This window comes from Xiphophorus hellerii, chromosome 17 (assembly GCF_003331165.1).
Source record: "Xiphophorus hellerii strain 12219 chromosome 17, Xiphophorus_hellerii-4.1, whole genome shotgun sequence".
NCBI classification, from domain to species: domain Eukaryota; kingdom Metazoa; phylum Chordata; class Actinopteri; order Cyprinodontiformes; family Poeciliidae; genus Xiphophorus; species Xiphophorus hellerii.
This window is the reverse complement of record NC_045688.1, coordinates 2,338,493-2,355,597: the sequence shown is the minus strand read 5'-3', so window position 1 is coordinate 2,355,597 and position 17,105 is coordinate 2,338,493. Positions and strand designations below refer to the sequence as shown.

General features: G+C 41.2%; 1 protein-coding gene across 1 annotated transcript in view; it reads left to right on the top strand.

Annotated features, from left to right (window-relative positions):
• The window catches only part of LOC116736546 (thyrotropin-releasing hormone-degrading ectoenzyme), a 153,888-nt gene that overhangs the window by 20,911 nt on the left and 115,872 nt on the right, over positions 1 to 17,105 (top strand). The window contains exon 3 of the mRNA XM_032589039.1: positions 7,428 to 7,701. Within this exon, the coding sequence (XP_032444930.1) occupies positions 7,428 to 7,701 (274 nt within the window). The remainder of the gene's footprint in view (positions 1 to 7,427; positions 7,702 to 17,105) is intronic.

Below are 17,105 nucleotides of genomic sequence, written 5' to 3'. Positions count from 1 at the left end.
CGGTGTCTCAGGGAGAAATCCTCTAAAGTTTGTTCCTTTCTGCTGAGAGGAAGAACAAGAAGAGAACAAACTTCTTTACACAATTTAATCTGAGTTTAAATCCACTTCCAGCTTTCTCTCCAGATCCGCTGCAGGATTTTCTGTTTAAATTGATTTTCCTGAAGTGGAATCTGAAAAGTGTGGCCTGCATTTTTGGGTTTTTTCAGCTCTGACTGACTGAACTGAATGAAATGACAGAATGAGCATTTTTAGTTCAAGCTTCGTCCGATCAGTCAGAGACGCATAATCTCAGAGATTCTCAGTTGGATTTAAGTCTGGACTTTAACTAGGCCATTCTGACATGAATGTCTCTGACTGTTCAAAATCTGTGGCAGGGATCAGGAACAGAAAGAAGTGGAACTGAAAACTTCTTCATGTTCGTCTTGTTTTCTAACAAACCTGTGGAAGAAAAACGCTCCAGAGAAGAAGAGAAGAGAAAAAGACGAGTGGAAAGAAGAGAGAGAAGGATGAGGAGGACTGGGAAGAAAATGTGTAAAATAAATAAAAATGGATGGATTATCAAAGGAAAGAGGAGGAGGAGGGAACGAGTGAAGCCAGGCGAAGGTGAAAAAAGAAGTAAATTCTCAACAGAGGTGAAGAAGAAAAAAACATGAAGATGAGAAAGAAGAGAAGAGGAGTCAGTGATGAAGAGGAGGGATTACGCTCAGATGATGGACTGCATGAAGAAGAAGGGAAGGAAATCTGAAAATGAGAAGGAAGGATGAGGAAGGAGGGAGAGATAAACGGATGCAGAGAAGCAAATTGAAAGGAGCTGTGGAGAGGTGAGGAAGAGGAGGAGGAGGAGGAAGAGACGAATAATAAACAGAGAGGCAGGCGGAGGGAGAGAATAATGGAGGGAGCCTGAGAGGGACGAGATAAAGAGAGGATCTATTAGAGAGGAGGATGAGCCTGTTACACACACACACACCCACACACACGATGTGACATCCTGCTGCCACGGTAACGTCTGTTCTAACAATAATCCTGATTGACTGGCAAACACACACACATTCATGAAGTGATACTCTGCTTAATCTGAACAAGAGTGGAGAAGTGGATATGACATCACTCTCTGCTGAAATCCAACGAATGCACCTTGTTCAGAATCAGAGATGTGAAGAAACTGCTGAGTCAGCGGTGTGTTATTATCTCTCTCACACACACACACACACACACCCCCACACACCCACACTCACACCCACACACACACACACACACCCCGGACACACTGATCGCTTTAAGCAACATATCAAATTGCGATTGGGAGCCGTCACATTGAAACTGCGGCGCTGCTGCTGATTCATCAGCTTCACAGAGATCTGGGACTGGATCAGGAGTTCAGTCAGATTCTCTTTGATTCACTGAAGGACACAACGCTCCTGTTCTGAACTGGAACCATCAGAGAGATTGGCTCTGAACTGGAAACCAGTTTAAACTTGTCAGCAGGTTTGGATCGTTTTAACTGGAGATGCACCAACCAGTCATTTTGGGACCAGCATCGGATCAGAGATTTTGTGAATTACTGTCGCCCCGGTAGAGTCAACTTATCGACCTAATCCTCCATTCTGAACAACAGCTGCATGCGCACAGACTTGGCAGAAACTTCACAGCCTTCCTGATGAAAACCTGCCCACTCTAGATAAAATATAAATAGATTAACACAACTTCTTGTTGTGTTAATCGTACATTCTTATTTGGTTTTCTCTGTTGTCTTTAGAGACGGGCTCATTTGGACCCAACAAGCTTTTACCCAATGTTCAGTCCGGCAGTATCGACTCGCGTTCAATTTTGCAAGTTTGTGTGTGCTGTTACGGGCACTGACGGTCTGACGGGAAAACCCCATTACTTCCCCTCTGTCCAACCAGTTACATCTGCTGCTCTTCTCCTGAGCGTTGCTGTAAAACTACAGGAGGGTTAAAGACTCCTGGACACCTTCTGAAGAGTTTACACATTAACAGGATCCAGTAGTTCATCTTAAAAACCTTGAGAACCCAATGAAACCATCGCCTATAGGGAGAATCGCTAACCTTCAGGTGTTGAGGCTAGCTGCTGACTTTAGGTGGATGGACGCAAACACCAAACCTGTTTCATCTTCAGACTAAAATATATTTTAACTCTGTTTATTAAACTTTCAGAAATAAACCTTTATTCCATATTTTGTGGCTTTATTCCTCTGCTAAACGTCTTTAATGGAACATAAATTGAGTTTTAACCAGAGGGGATTGTAAAGCAACAGCGGTAAGTTACTGGAACAATAAACCAGGATAATTAACTGATATTAAATCTTATAGTTCTCTAAAAATCGGCAGCCTTTGCTGTTTACCAATTAAAAGTTCTGTCAGCATTTAGAGCAACAACTTTCACTGATTTATTAGGGAGGCAGGATGAATGTTCTGCTAAGCTGAAACTTTAAAAACATGTAAGAAGAAATAACTGGTATTTCTAACAGGACTTAGCGTTAAAATGGGAGTTCTGGCAGCAAAACCCCGATCGAAAGGCGGTTCAAGAGATGAAGATGGTCAAAGGAGGGACCAATTAAAACCAGGATGACTAAAAACTGTCAGTGAGCCGGTGGAGGGCGAACTGCCAGATTCATCCGAGTGGTTTTGAGAGAGAGCAGATTTCCATCCCTGGAACTTTAATTAATGTTGTACCAGGAGACAACGGAATAATCTTCCAAATTAGCGGCCATTTATTCTGAGGAAAATTACCCACGAGGTGCAAAAGCTAATTAATGCATCTGAGTTTCTTAGTGAAAGGAAATGAAGATCTGACTGAACTTTAACTGCAGTGTGAGACTCTGCAGCAGGAATCTGCATCGTAACGCCGCATGTTGGAGTTTAGCTGCAGAGGCAGAGAGGCGTCCTGCTGGGATAAAACAAGCAAACCGAATGCTTCTGATGAAGACGAGCAGCAACATGCAGCCTGAATGATGAAGAGCACAGAGTCCAGGGGTCAGGAGGTCACCTTCCCCGTTTAACTGCAGGGCAGCTCCAAAAATCTGGATCTCATGAAAAAATGCAACATTGTAGTAAATGAACCTCTGTACTATAGATCTATCACATGTAGAGTGAAATATTTCAGGCTTTATTTTTCTAATTCAGTTGATTCTCAGAATGAAAACCCATCAGAACTTTACATCAGATCAATAAAGATGTAAACGTTTTGAACGCTCATGTATGTCTGGAAGTCTTCACTGTTTCCTTCCACTCAACTTTCTATGAATATTCTCAGCCTCATTTTATGACCCAGACTGAGACAGTCACTCAGGAAACCTTTACAGGTGTTTTAATCAGCTGATTAGGGCGTGGCATATTGAACGTTTTCATAATATTCTGATTATCTTCGATGTTGAATTTTGGGTTTTCATTCTGTGAGCCAGAACTCTGATTACCTGAAACAAAGGTTGAAACATTTCCCTGTGTGATGGATCTATAAAACAATGGGTTTTATTTTCTGAAATTGGTGATGGATTGATGAAGCTGCAGACTTCTCGTTTGACCTTGATCTCTACTAATTTATCGACATAGATGCCTAATTAAAACCTTTAAAAAGCCCAGAAAGCTGGTGAGTCGCTCATCTTTGTGCTTCTCCTGGGTTTGGTGGTTGAATCGCAGAATGTGGCTCCGTATCGCTGCGCTCTTCACTGTGAGCTGCACTTTAAAGCTGCTGTAATAGCAGCCATTTTCTCTTACAGGGAAATATTTACCATAAGTGCACTTCAGCTGGATTGTTGCTACTTGACTCCTCCTGGAGAACATAAAGACCTGGAAGGAGGATGTGAAGGTGAACACTTACAATTGCTGATTTTTCGAGAAGTTTCTGCTTCAACACCACAGAAAAACAAACTTTCTGGAAAAACTTGAGCAAACTCTCAGATCAGAATGAACAAACGAAGTAAATCTGGTGAGAGAGAGAGTCATGATACACCCAACACCATCAAACTGCTGGAGGAACGAGAGCTGGTTGGGCCATTGGTTCATTGAAATGGCTATGATGCGTATCCATGGCAACAAGGTATTGTTTTTCTAGCTTGGAGCAGCTAATTACCAAATAATACCTGACCTTTGACCCCAGATCCCAGAGGAGTTGAGATGAAGGAAGAAGGTCCATCTCTTCCATCCATAATAATGACTATAATCCCCTACTCCAACATCTCCGCCTAATGGCAGAGATGCAGTGGCAAAAGCAAAGGAGGTTGGTTAGCAGTGCTAGCTAACAACTGATGATGTCATCCAATGACTCTGAAGATACTAGATTATATGAGTTATAACATTTCATGTCCTTTTGGAATAAAGTATTTTTGAATTTGATTTTATTATTTTATTAACCTTTATTTAAATCCCTGATGACCGTGGATTTAAAGTAAGTAGAGAAAACTCCCATCATCAGTTAGGACCTTACCAACCCGTTTAAATGAATCTACTGAATTCTGCCAAATAAACATCCTTGTTCCTCCATGTTCTAACCAAATCATCTCCAGAAATCAAATGTCCTGCTATTTTAGTTTTTTTAATAGATTTTTTAGTTTGTATTTTAGTTTTTAATAGATGGGATATTCCTGAGTGGTAAAGTGATTCTGCAGAGTGGGTTCCCACTCGGATGGAGTCCTCCAGTGGGACTGTGGAGGCTTGTGTGACCGTCCTGCAGCTCTTGGGTCCAGAGACACTCAGGGACAGTTAATGCTGAGAAGCAGCCTCAGCTGGCGGCCATGTTGGGTTGATTGCTCTCTGACAGCCGCGCTGCAGAGTGGAGAGGTCAGTATTGATCCACATCAACTCATCCAGCACTGGATTACTGCTTCAGCTGGAGGGAGAGTCACAGAGGAACTGCTGCTGCTGCTGCTGCAGCTTCCGCCGCCGCCGCTAGTGATGCTGGTGATGCTGCTGCTGCCGCTGCTGCTGCTGCTGCCACTGCTGCTGCTGCTGCTGCTGCTGGTGATGCTGATGCTGCCGCTGCTGCTGCTGCTGCTGCTGCTGCTGCTGCTGCTGCTGCTGCTGCTGGTGATGCTGCTGGTGATGCTGCTGCTGATGCTGCTGCTGCTGGTGATGCAGCTGCCACCGCTGCCGCTGCTGGTGATGAGAGGAGGTAGATCTGTTTGACCAATCAGCTTCTTCCAACTCTGGTCTCCTCATAAAGCGTCTCGTCCATCATGAAGTCCGATCCGTCCTCGTTAACCACGATTCTCCTCGTTAGGGAAACGACAAGCGCATCGTGGAATCCTCCCAACACAGTCACAACATTTAGCTGGATGGGAAACTGTCCCACGGTTAAAGCGATAAACAATAATATTGTTTTTTAACAATTTTCAAGCAATATAACGGTAATGGCATATTAATGCAAGAGCACATTCTCAAAGATCAATAAACTTTAAATTCCATTGAACATTTAATACTGGAACTGGAAGACATTTTAAATATCAAAATAAAACAACATATAAAATTAATTATGTTGAAAAAGAAGAGCTAGATGAGACCAAAACACCAGACTGAAGACTTTTATCATCTAGAAAAGATAAACTATAAAGTATTGAGCTAATTTTAATTTATCATATGATTAATTGATTTATTTACAGCTGATCTTTCTTTGCTCTCCACCTCTTGTATTATTACTTTTTGTCACATTAGAGTTGAAATAATGAAACTTCTCCAGCATTTTGTTTTCATTCTGCTGTGAAATGTTGCTGCAGAGTTTATTGAATCTCCAACTTTGCTGCATTATCAGGTTGAAAGGTTTCCTGGATATCAGACTGTAAATGTCACACAGCAGATCCACAGTGGGCCCGTCAGGTTGGACCGCTGCTGCTCTGCAGAGGTCATGCAGAGGTCACGCACACGATGCATCTCCAACACGACGCGTCCCACTGAGCTGCCGGTCACCTGGCTTTAAACTCATCCAGGCTCTGCCTTCACATTCATTCGTGAAAAGCACCTAATCCAGCATGAGAAAACTTAATTAAGCAACAAAAACACCTTTGATTGGTTAATTCCAGGCTTCATTTGATTTCAGCTCAGATTTATTTGAACTGCAGCAGCATTAAATGTCACGACTAGCAGAGAGTGAGGATGAAGGTTTGGTTCTGCTCCAGTTTAAACCGGATTACTCACAATTTAAGATTAGTCAGCTAATGAACCGAAACACAAGTTTATTAAAGACAAACATTTTGGTGAGTTGAATTAATTTTTTACTGTTGGATGTAGAATTACATTGTTAAAAATGTGAGATGATGTTTGCTTTTGTCCAAGACAACTTTTACCTTCAACATTTAGCCGTTATTTTATAAGTTTGGTTTTTATTTTTAATTAAACTGTTAAGAGAAGAAACCTTGACAGTAATGAAATGACAGCAGCTTTTGGCTTCATCCTTTTCTTTTCAGTTGATAAAACTAATAATTTTAATTAACTATAAAGAATTATTGACCTAAAACAAACTTTTTGTTTAGTTTTGTCTTATTTCAGGTGTAACTGGAAACTAAACCAAAAGTACTTGGTAAGATTTTGTGTTTTTACAGTGAAGGCAATTTATGAAAGCATAAAGTGAAAAGTCAAAATAACAGCAAATAATGCAAAATTGGAGAGTAGTAGGAGAAAGTGCTGGGCTTGGTTATGAAGATGCTGAGATCTTTATGAGTTAATCTTGTTTTTCTGTAAATTAGTCGTCTTAGAAACATTTTGAGACTTTCTGACAGTGTTTTGTTGCGTTTGCTCAGGTTTTCTATAAGATGTTGTTTCTCCCTGCTGGGGTCAAAAGTCACGGCCAGGTTGACAGAAATGAAATCTCTTTGGATGTAGATGTGATGCAGAGAACCAGTCTCTAGTTCACTGAGCTGCTGAAGGAGTTTTGCTCCACCAGATCAGCAGCTGGAGGAGCAGCTCGCTATTTTTCCTCTGTGTTTGGCAGAAAAAGGCAAAGCGTTTTTATTGTGGAGATGATTGCTGCTGGACCCGGCGGGCGGCGGCCATATTGACACAGACCTCTGTCTCTAACAGAGGGAGGTCAGAGAGGCGATTGAATGAAAGCAGAAGAGATAAAATAAGGAAAAAAGGTGAAATCTGGCAGACGGAGTGTGAAGTTCTGTCATTTCCAGTAAAGGTCTGAGTTTTATTAAAGAAATGCCGGGTTGAGTTGCTGACTTTGGAGCTCTGTGGGTTTGTGTTGATGGATTTTTCTCATCAGAATCACAGGAAAATGGTTTTACTGTTGCTGACATTAATAAAGTCCAGAGCGGTGGAACCAACCTGAGGTTCGTTTGGAGCAGAACCACTTGGATCCACTTCCACAGCTGAATCTGTAGATTGTGGAGAACGTCCAAGACGATGAGGAGCAGAACCGTTTCAGTCCAGGATGAGTTGGACCTTCTGGTGCTGATGTTTTGTCTCCCTGTCCAGGTACCTGGCAGTGACCCAGTTCAGCCCGATCCACGCCCGGAAGGCCTTCCCCTGCTTCGACGAGCCCGTCTACAAGGCCACCTTCTCCCTGAGCCTCCGCCACGACTCGCAATACACGTCTCTGTCCAACATGCCGGTGGACAGCAGCTGGCCGGACGAAGACGGCTGGGTGACCGACCGCTTCGCCCGGACGCCCCGCATGTCCACCTACTACCTGGCCTGGGCCGTCTGCAACTTCACCTACAGGGAGACGCAGACCAGCAGCGGCGTGGCGGTGAGTCTCAGCCTCTCTGTCTTGGAAACGCCGTTTGTTTGTTTGTTTGTTGGAAGTGGAAAAAATGTCTGAAACTGGCGCAAGAACGACTCCAGCCTGTTTTCTCTCACATCCATCAGTCCTCATCTCTGGGGTTGAAGCAGGAGATAAGAGCTGCAGTCATTACCATCACACAATAATTGACATAATTAAGCTCTGATTGGGGGAATAATGGCTTTATATCAGCAGCCGGCAGGAGAAAACAAGCGAGGATGAATGAGTGACGGCGCAGATTCAGCTCTTTAAAGCTTTTAGATGTTGGATTTGTGCTTCAACAACGAACATCTCTGGGATTTAATTTAAATAACGCCGACCTCTGAGTGTTTATGGGGAAAATCACCTTAAATAATCTGATGTGTTTCTTTTTCAACTTGTTTTGACTGAATGTTTTTCATGTTTAAGTCACAAAACAGAAAAACCACCAAGCTTGTCCAGTTTGAGCTGATCAGTGCTGACAGACGTCCGTTTATACACCAACAGCGGAAAATGAAACTTATGTTGTTTCAGCTAAACGTTTGTACAAAATAAACTCTAAAGTGAGAAAGCTTAACTTCCCCCGATGACTTGGTTATAGTATAGTATATAGTTAGGGGTGTGGCCAACTAACTCATTAGCTCTTCCATATGGTGCGTTCACTTGTCAGTAAAATGTGAGACTTTTTCGTTCCCTAAAGGTTGATAATCAGAAAGTTCTGTCCACCAACTAAACTTCTGTTGTAAAATGATGAAATCTGGAAAAGTTTAAGGGTGTGAATATTTCTGTAAGGTGGTTTTGATGCTAGATGATGCTGCTGGTCCGTTGGGATAAAATGAGACGTTGAAACGACGGTTTATCAGAGCTGCAGCTACTTTACCTGCAGTCTGTGGAGCCGAACCTGCAGATATCAGTGGATTGTCTGCAGATGATCCAATAAAATCAGCAGCTGCTTGTTATCTGAAGGTGAAGACGGTAATTAAGATGTGAACAGGCGATAATCTCCTGATAAGAAACTTCCTGCCTTGCTGCTGCTCTGGGCTTCATTAGGCTGCTGGGACTCCCATCCACTTTTACTTGTGTTGTTATTTTAAAAGTGACCAGCATGGATTTCTCCTTCTTCCTTAGTTGAATGTAGAGCAGAATTTTAAAATCGCTGCATTAACGTCCAGCTGGGAACCGCAGGGATAAACCAGGCCGATGAATCTTTGTCCTTATAACAAGACATTTTTCTCATGTTGTAAATGAGATAATCTGCCAGTGAAACTAGTATTTTTCAGCAATATTAATGAATTATTTACTCAAAACAAGCTCCCACATCTTGTTGAGGAATTACTTAGTTTTGTCTTATCTGAAGCGTAGTGAAAAATTTGCACTTGAAACCAGACAAAAATACTTACTGCAGAGTAAGAACTAAGTCAACTGTTTGAGCTGATAAAGGATTTTGTATTAAATCAACAAACAATGCAACAGTCAGCTCAGAAATAAAGCTGCAGAAAATTCCCATCAACTATTGGGATATTTTAGGTAAATAATAACAGGAGCAGCTTTAGACGGGATCCCAGATAAGCTGAACTTTGGTCTCAGTTTGATTTTGTTTCTGCTCTCTGGATTCTGATTTGAAAGTCAAATCGTTCTGCCGTCGCTGTTTTCACTTGATTTTCTCCTCATCCGTTTCCAAACGTAACGCTTCGAACTCAAACATGCACGTCGACACGTCGGACTTCCAACACAAGGACACAGACCAGGCGCGACCTTGTTCGCCCCCCATCATCTCTATCAGTGTAATTACAGCTCATCCATCTCGTCTGCCAGGAGCTCAAGGACGATGCTCCGACACACGCAGCCTTTGTCTCCTTGTTACAGAATTATAATTTAGGAGGAATCTGGCTTTAATGGCGCCTCGTATCTGGGTCGTTTATAACCATCAGCAGCCTCCAGCGCTCTGAGACGGAGGAAAACGCCAACAGATCCATCTTATTTTTGCCCTTCTCCTATTTTTATACCAAACCGTGGAAACGTCAGCTGACGGGAAACATGCTTCCCAGACGACCCCCGTGTTTCCAGTGGAGATCTGCGGGTTGAGGGCAGAGCATCCAGAAACCCCGGCCTCTTTGTTCCTGCGGTGCCCGGCTGCGCTGCGGGCCCAACACGCCTCTGATGACACCAAAACATCCTCTGGGAGTTTGTTCAGCGCACCGCTAGCTTCCCTTCCCATTTTCGCTTTTTACCCCTTTTAAGCCTGAGGCTGTTTTTGTTTTGTTTTTTTTGACATTTTCCACTTGAGAGAGAAAGAAAACATCCCTCAGTTCAGTCGGTAACGGCTCCATAACGGTGAGGCCAAAACGAACAACCGCGACTTGAAAGACACTTCAGGGAATTCTGAAACACACGACCTGAAAACTGAAACCGACTCCATCTGAAGAGAAAATATCAGCCAGAAACTCTCACAGGCTGCCGGCTGATTGATTTATCTACTTACTAAAGGTTTCTAAAACTGTTAGTCTTCTGGAAACCCGACAGATGATGATGATGATGTGGAACTGCAGTAGATGTAAACAGAAAAATGGGAAAATACTTTTTTATTATTATTATTTTACAGCAAACCTGTATGGTAACACCAAACAATGATTGAGGGAGAACAACTAATTTCCTCCAAAGATCCTTTTTCCTTTGTGTCGATCCGCAGATGATTGGCTGATTTTTGATTTTTTTATATATATTTTTTTTCCACATCTACAGTAAACACGGTGTCTGTTATTTATTTATTCCTTCTGCACGTTACCAGCAATAATTAGCTGCATTTCTTACTTTGTGTCTGAGCTGAATGAATGACAGACTGGAAATGATGAATTTAATGTCTTTCATTCACAAACGTAGCATTAGCTTACCGTGAGTTTGAGAGACTTTGTCACCAGAATGTCCTGATAGATACAGTACAGACCAAAAGTTTGGACACACTTTCTCATTGAATTCAATGAGAAAGTGTGTCCAAACTTTTGGTCTGTACTGTATTTGGCCTGAAACTAACAATTATTTTAGTAAAAATTATTTTGACAATTAATAATCTGATAAAACATATTTATCATGTACATTATTATAAACATATTAAAAGATGCAAATAAACAAATTAATTCATTTTAAATCATTTATACAAAATTGCAAAATTGTGTTTTTTTTCCACATTATTGGAATATTGACAAAGTTTTGCTCTCATTATAATGATTGTAGAGAGCTTTTAAATGCCCAGATGGGGTTCCAGCTGTTAGATTTTAAACGTCTTCTTTTAAACATTTATTTCTAATGACTTCCTCTTCCTAACTGGACAAATCGACATGTAAATGGTAAAAACCTTCATCTGAACAGAGTTCTGGAATATCTGAGACCATTTAGGAAGAACCGTCATCAGTCCTGATGAACACATTTTAAACGCTGCAGCAGTGAGAACCTTTCCGCTTGATGTTGAGCAGCACATCAGATCTCATTCTTCACACAGAGAACTGTGAACACATCAAATGGTCCACCAGTCGAAACCATCAAAAAGCTCCGATTTTCCAGCAGAGTGTTGAAAGAATGGATTCTCTCAGCCTCTTCCTGCTGTTTGCCTGTGATAATCCGTGAAGACATGGTCCCGTCAGCAGGACGCAAGGCCTGATGGGAGATTAACAGGAAGCTGGGCTCCATTTAAAAACCCAGGATGTGTTCATTTTGTCAGGAGCTGTAAAGCTTCCAGAAAGCAGCAGATGCAGATTGTTGTGTCTACAAACATCTGCTGGATGGGCTCTGTGTGTCTCGTATTAAGATCGCTGTTTGGCCCGGAGGCAGCCGGGACGCTGCTGTCTGTTTGCGGAGCAGCTTCCTCTGACAGGAACGTTAATCCTGCCGTGCCTCCTCTTCCTCCTCTTCCTCCTGCGACGCTCTGAGAGGAGGACAAATAAAACGTCAACCGTCCCCATCCTGACCAATCAAACGGCTTCTTCTGTCACAAACGCTTTCTCCGGCTGTCCGGCGTTAATAAACGCTCAGAAACACGCAGTCTGGTTTTAATACGAGGCTCTGACGGAAGTTACACTCAACAGGCCGGCAACAAATTAATTAATCATATGATAAATGAAAACAAAGTCAATAGTTTCCATTTACACAATTTATTGTTGGTCTCTTTTTTTTCCTCTTTCTACCAAAACCAGCTAATTAAAGTCTTCAGTTTGGTGTTTTCGTCTCATCTAGACTTTTTTTTTAGCGAAATTTTGTTTACAGATATTTCATAATCTATTTTATTTGTTGTTTTATTTATTTTTGCATATTTAAAATGTCTTCCAGTTCCAGTGTTAAATGTTATTAGAATTTAAAGTTTATTGATCTTTGAAAATGTGTTCCTGCATTATTATACCATTTCCATTCTATCATGTTTTATAAATGCATAAGTTTTCCCCCATTTATTACTGTATTTATTTATTACAGTTAAAGGAAATGTTTTCTCAGTTTCAGTTTTTATTTTTAGTTCATTTATAGTAACCTTCGTACAGCTAGCTGCTTAGCTCACATGCTAGCTAGCTAGCTAAGCAACCAAAGTTGGGGGAACTTGAAACTGCTTCTTACTCAACATGTTGTTGCTAAGCAACCAAAGAGTGAGTTAGCTGATTCCACCAACTTAGCTTAGCTAGCTGTGAGAGGTTGAGCAGCTTAACCCTTTAACCTACATTTCCCAGAATGCTGTGCGGTTCAATGAGTATTCTATATATTGAATATTAAATATTAATATCTATTGATATTGATCGTGCCTATCATCATATATTCATCATATCAGTCCAGTCCGGTCTGAATCCTGTGCAGTTTGTGTTTTTATTGCTACTAAAAAGATGTTGGTGATAAACTGCAGAGCATCAGGTCAGTAATTTGAACTCTGAGGTCAAAGGTTAAACTGGATCTCCTGTGAGGTGATTGAAGTTCCTTTACACACCTGAACCGTTGTGCAAACAAGCTAACGAGACAGAAAGCGATGATGGTCGCTCTCAGCAGATGTAGGCTGGTAATAACGTCTTTATGGTGAGAATAAAACTTCATCAGGCAGCAACAGGAATCGTTTCCATCTGCGACGCAGCGACTCAGACTGGGACTCTTCCAGCTTTCATAATCAGCTCTCCATTGTTCTCTCGTCTCATAAACAGCTGCTTGTCTGCTTCCTTTATTGTGATGCGTCTCAGTGAGAATCCCTGTTCCTGTAATGAGAAGCTTCTCCTTCAGCGAGGATTAAAGAATCCAAACAAACGGAGGAATGACCCGCTGCGCTGGCCTCGCTTCACTAAACCCCGTCTTTAGCATTTGGCTCATTGTTCCCACCAACCGGCTGCGTGTTTATCAGCTAATCGCCATGGGAACGACGGCGTTTTAACATTTTAACAGAGCTACAGGTGAACGTTGTCCAGGTTCAAACCAGAAACAGCGTGGATCATGTTGGCGCTCTGCTGGAAAATACATGAAACCTGCAACACTGGAGGGAAAACGCCTGATATGTCGGGATTTTATGGGAAATGTCAACGTAACGCGGAACATAATTATAAATTATTTAATTTAAAAAACTAAAAACTCTAGATTTGTGCTGTATGTTTGTAATTGAATCCCTCTGAGTTTTGGATTTTGTGTTTTTGAAAACAGCCAAAGGTCAGTCAGATTGGATGGAGAGCATCAGATTCTCCGTTGGTTTGACATCTAGACTTTGACTAGGCCATTGCAGTGTTACCAGAAGGATCTTGGCTGCTTTTTTTATTAATATGATCTGAATCTCATCTGTCTGACTCGGTTTAGTTGCTGCAGAAACATTTTAACCTCGTCTTCCTCTGTTTTGTATGGAAGCCCACTTATGCCATAAAAGAAAAAATAAAAGCCCAACAGGAAGTCATACTTACAAATTTTAAGATTATAATTGAGTTAGTCATAATGTTGACTTTTAAATAACAATTATGCGACATAAAATCGTAAATTTAAGATTCAAAGTCATACTTTTAACCCTTCAAAGTCACAATTGTAAGATTTAAAATCATAGTTTGAGATATAAAGTCAGGCTGTTTCTCTAAGGAGGTATGATTCTGTGGAAGACGTTTATCATAATCCACTTTTGACTTATATTTTATATAAATGGTCCCTCTGTAAATGCAGGTTTTCTTTCTGTCTAAAAGTGTTACGTTTTTTCTATGTTTCTAGTGTCTATGATTTATTGATGGTCGGTTTTATTTTCAAAAAACCATGAGGATTTATTAATCCTTAGATTAATAAATATCCTCCTCTTTATTGATTTATTCTCGAGTTCCCATAAAATCCAGTGATGACAGAAAATGTCACATTAACATTCAGTAATGACAATAAAGGTCACATTAATGCCGCGGCAGGACCATAAACTGCAGGTAAGGTCAGGATTTAATATAAAAACTGCTGCTTCTGTTGCTTTAATCAGAGATTAAGGAGATTTTATCATAATGAAAAATGTTTTTAATGATCCAGAGTTTAAAATCTTTCTTGTTTAAACCTTAAAAGTATGGAAAAATGCCGACATTATCACCATAAATAGCATTAATTAAACAGGAGCATTTTGAATTAATTATTATTTACTTTGGATCTCATAACTTTGTCATAACTAAACGTTGTCAGATTGTTCAGCTGCCGATGCTAACAACGTAGCGACGCTCGTTAAGTAGCTACCCCTGCAGACTAGTGATCGCCTTCCTGTCCAGACTCCGTTTCAAACAGCTGTCCGTCAGGAATGTGTCGGATCGTCGGGATAAAAACGCTTCGTTGGGATTTAGTGTCAGTTACCTGGAAAACTACTTCCTGTCAGTGATGGAGGAACAAAATGGAAAAATAAAGATAGAAAACATCTTCCAGATGTTCACTGTAAACAGTTTGTAGAACATAGTCAAACAGAAACGCAATGTTTCTATTTTAAATGACAGAAACTGAGTTACAGTCGAATGGTTTAGATCATGTTAAGATGGCCTGGATGAATCGCAATTAATTGATTCTTAAAATAATCACCAAATAATTTAGGAATCCATTAATCATATACAAGAAAATCTATTTGCTCAAATAATTACATATTTATAGCAGTAATTAATCCAAAACTGTACAAACCATATAAACCTTTGCCTTTACGATGAAAAGACCCAGTTATCTGAGTTCAACCCAGAACTCCTTTAGTATCAGTTTTAGATTCACCTGGTTCAAATTCTGCAAAAAATCGTCATTTAAGCAACTTTTTCTATCAATTATGAATCAGTTAATCTGAAAGATGATCACCAGTTCAGCCTTATTGAAATGACAAATCGAGCAGAAAGAGCTGAACGTTTCTAAATATTTTTTAGCTGCAGTTATTATAAACGAAGAAGCGTTCACTAGAGGAATGCTGCTGTTGCATTTTATTATTTTAAAAATGGAATTTAATCCTTTATTTGCATCTTTGACTTTATTCCTAACTTAAAACAGGCGTTTTAAAACATCCGATTACTAAAATAACCGTCTTTCCTCTGCCTCCAATAAAAAAAGAATTGAACTCTTGATAAAACGTCAGTTTTGTCTGTTTGTTGGACTGAAGCCAGTCCAACAAACTGAACTGGTTTCATCAGAACTTTTCTGGTTCTGCTCCCTCTGAAGTGGACACAGATGTTTCGTCTTGATTTGTCTTCCTGGGGTCGCGACCTGGGCGGCGCCGCCCGCCCGCTGTCGTGTCGTCTGATTGGACCTATCTGTGGCGCAGCGGTGCCGGGTCAGCGGCGCCGTTGGTTCCGTTGGCCGTCTGAGGCCCGTTGATCCCGGAGTCAAGGACCGGAACCGGCCGAGGCGCCGTCAGCGTCGCTACCGGTTGTTAAACCATCCATCAAATTACCGTGGCAACCGAGCGTCCATCACCCCATCCATCATCCAAGGGCAACAGACGGAGCGCCGCAGCGCCGGCAGGGAAGTCACGGACGAGCGAAGAGATAACAAGGAGAGGAGAGAGAGAGGATGGATCTGCCGTCTGATTGGAGGAGAGAATCCTGACTGATGCTTCAGTCTTTTCAAACACCAAGCGAGTGAATCCCGACTTTATGATGCTGGCGCCATAAGTTATAGAGATCAGCTTCTGATTGGCCCAAGGCGCCGGTTCTCCTCAGAAACCCAGATGGTTCTGGGTCCTTCGCTTCACAATCCGCCGTATCGATTTGGAGAAGTTCAAGGTGCAATTTGAGAGTTTTGTCAACTTCGCCTGTTGCCACAGAAACCGTTTGGATGTCCAGGAGGGAGTGTGAAGCTTTTCCTTTCTGCTGCTGAGAGGAGCTTATTGCTGTGCAGGAGGTCGGGTTCATTTTTTAAAAAACTAACAGAACCGAGCTTTTATCGACCGTTTTTCATCTGTGTTTGTTTGCACATGATGCAGGAAGAGCAGCTTCCTGTTTCTGATCCTTCAAATTAAACAAAATTGGTGTAAAATGTTTGTATTGCAAATATTTTAATTTGTGCCACTATCATTTTAAAAGTAATAAATGTTTCCAGAGGTCACTCTGCCTTTCCACATTTACTAAATATCATGAAATATCGTGTCAATCAATTGTCCTGGCTTGGAATGGATCCACTTTTTTCACTTCCGATATCTGAAGTTTGATGTCGGCTGATACAATAAACAATTTAAACATACTGACATGAAAATTTATTTGATAATTCTGCACCAGGACAGCACTTAAAAACACCAACAGAACCAATGTACAAACTTTTTCCAGTCAGCTGACAATAAATTTGCACTAATCTGTGATAGATGCAATAAAGCTAGCTAGCTTCTAAGGTATGCTAGCAGCTACTTAGCGGTAGCCTCAACTGCTTCAAATCACAGAACACAGAATGAAGATGTGAGGGCGACTCAAACTTTTGCCTGTCAAAAGTCCTACGGAAAAAAGAATGCTTAGTGTGAAATTAAATTTCTGTCGAGACAAAATTAATGAGCTGTGATTAAAAGATTAAAGACCAACTTTCTTTTAATGAAATTAAAGGGGCAATAACATACAGAATCTACTTTTTTGACTTTTAAACTATTTTATGTTTTTCCTTCATCAAAAACAAAACCTGGAGTTTTCCTTAAATTTTTTTATGCATGTTTAAGAAATCCTTTAATCTCCATGGCAACCATACTACTGTGCAAATGCCTGGGTGGACCTAGCCCCGCCTTTGTAGCTGTAGCTCCTCCTCCACTCAGCTCCTTCATAGCTGTAGCTCCTCCTCCACTCAGCTCCTTCAGACTAGCCAGCAGCAATTAGCAAACACCTGGTGGAACTTGAGCTCGTTAAAGGAGCTGCTGCTCAGGGATAAAAATGTTGTTAAAGGGTTAATAGAGGAGCCATGTTGTGATCACTTCCTGAAGGCGGAGCTTC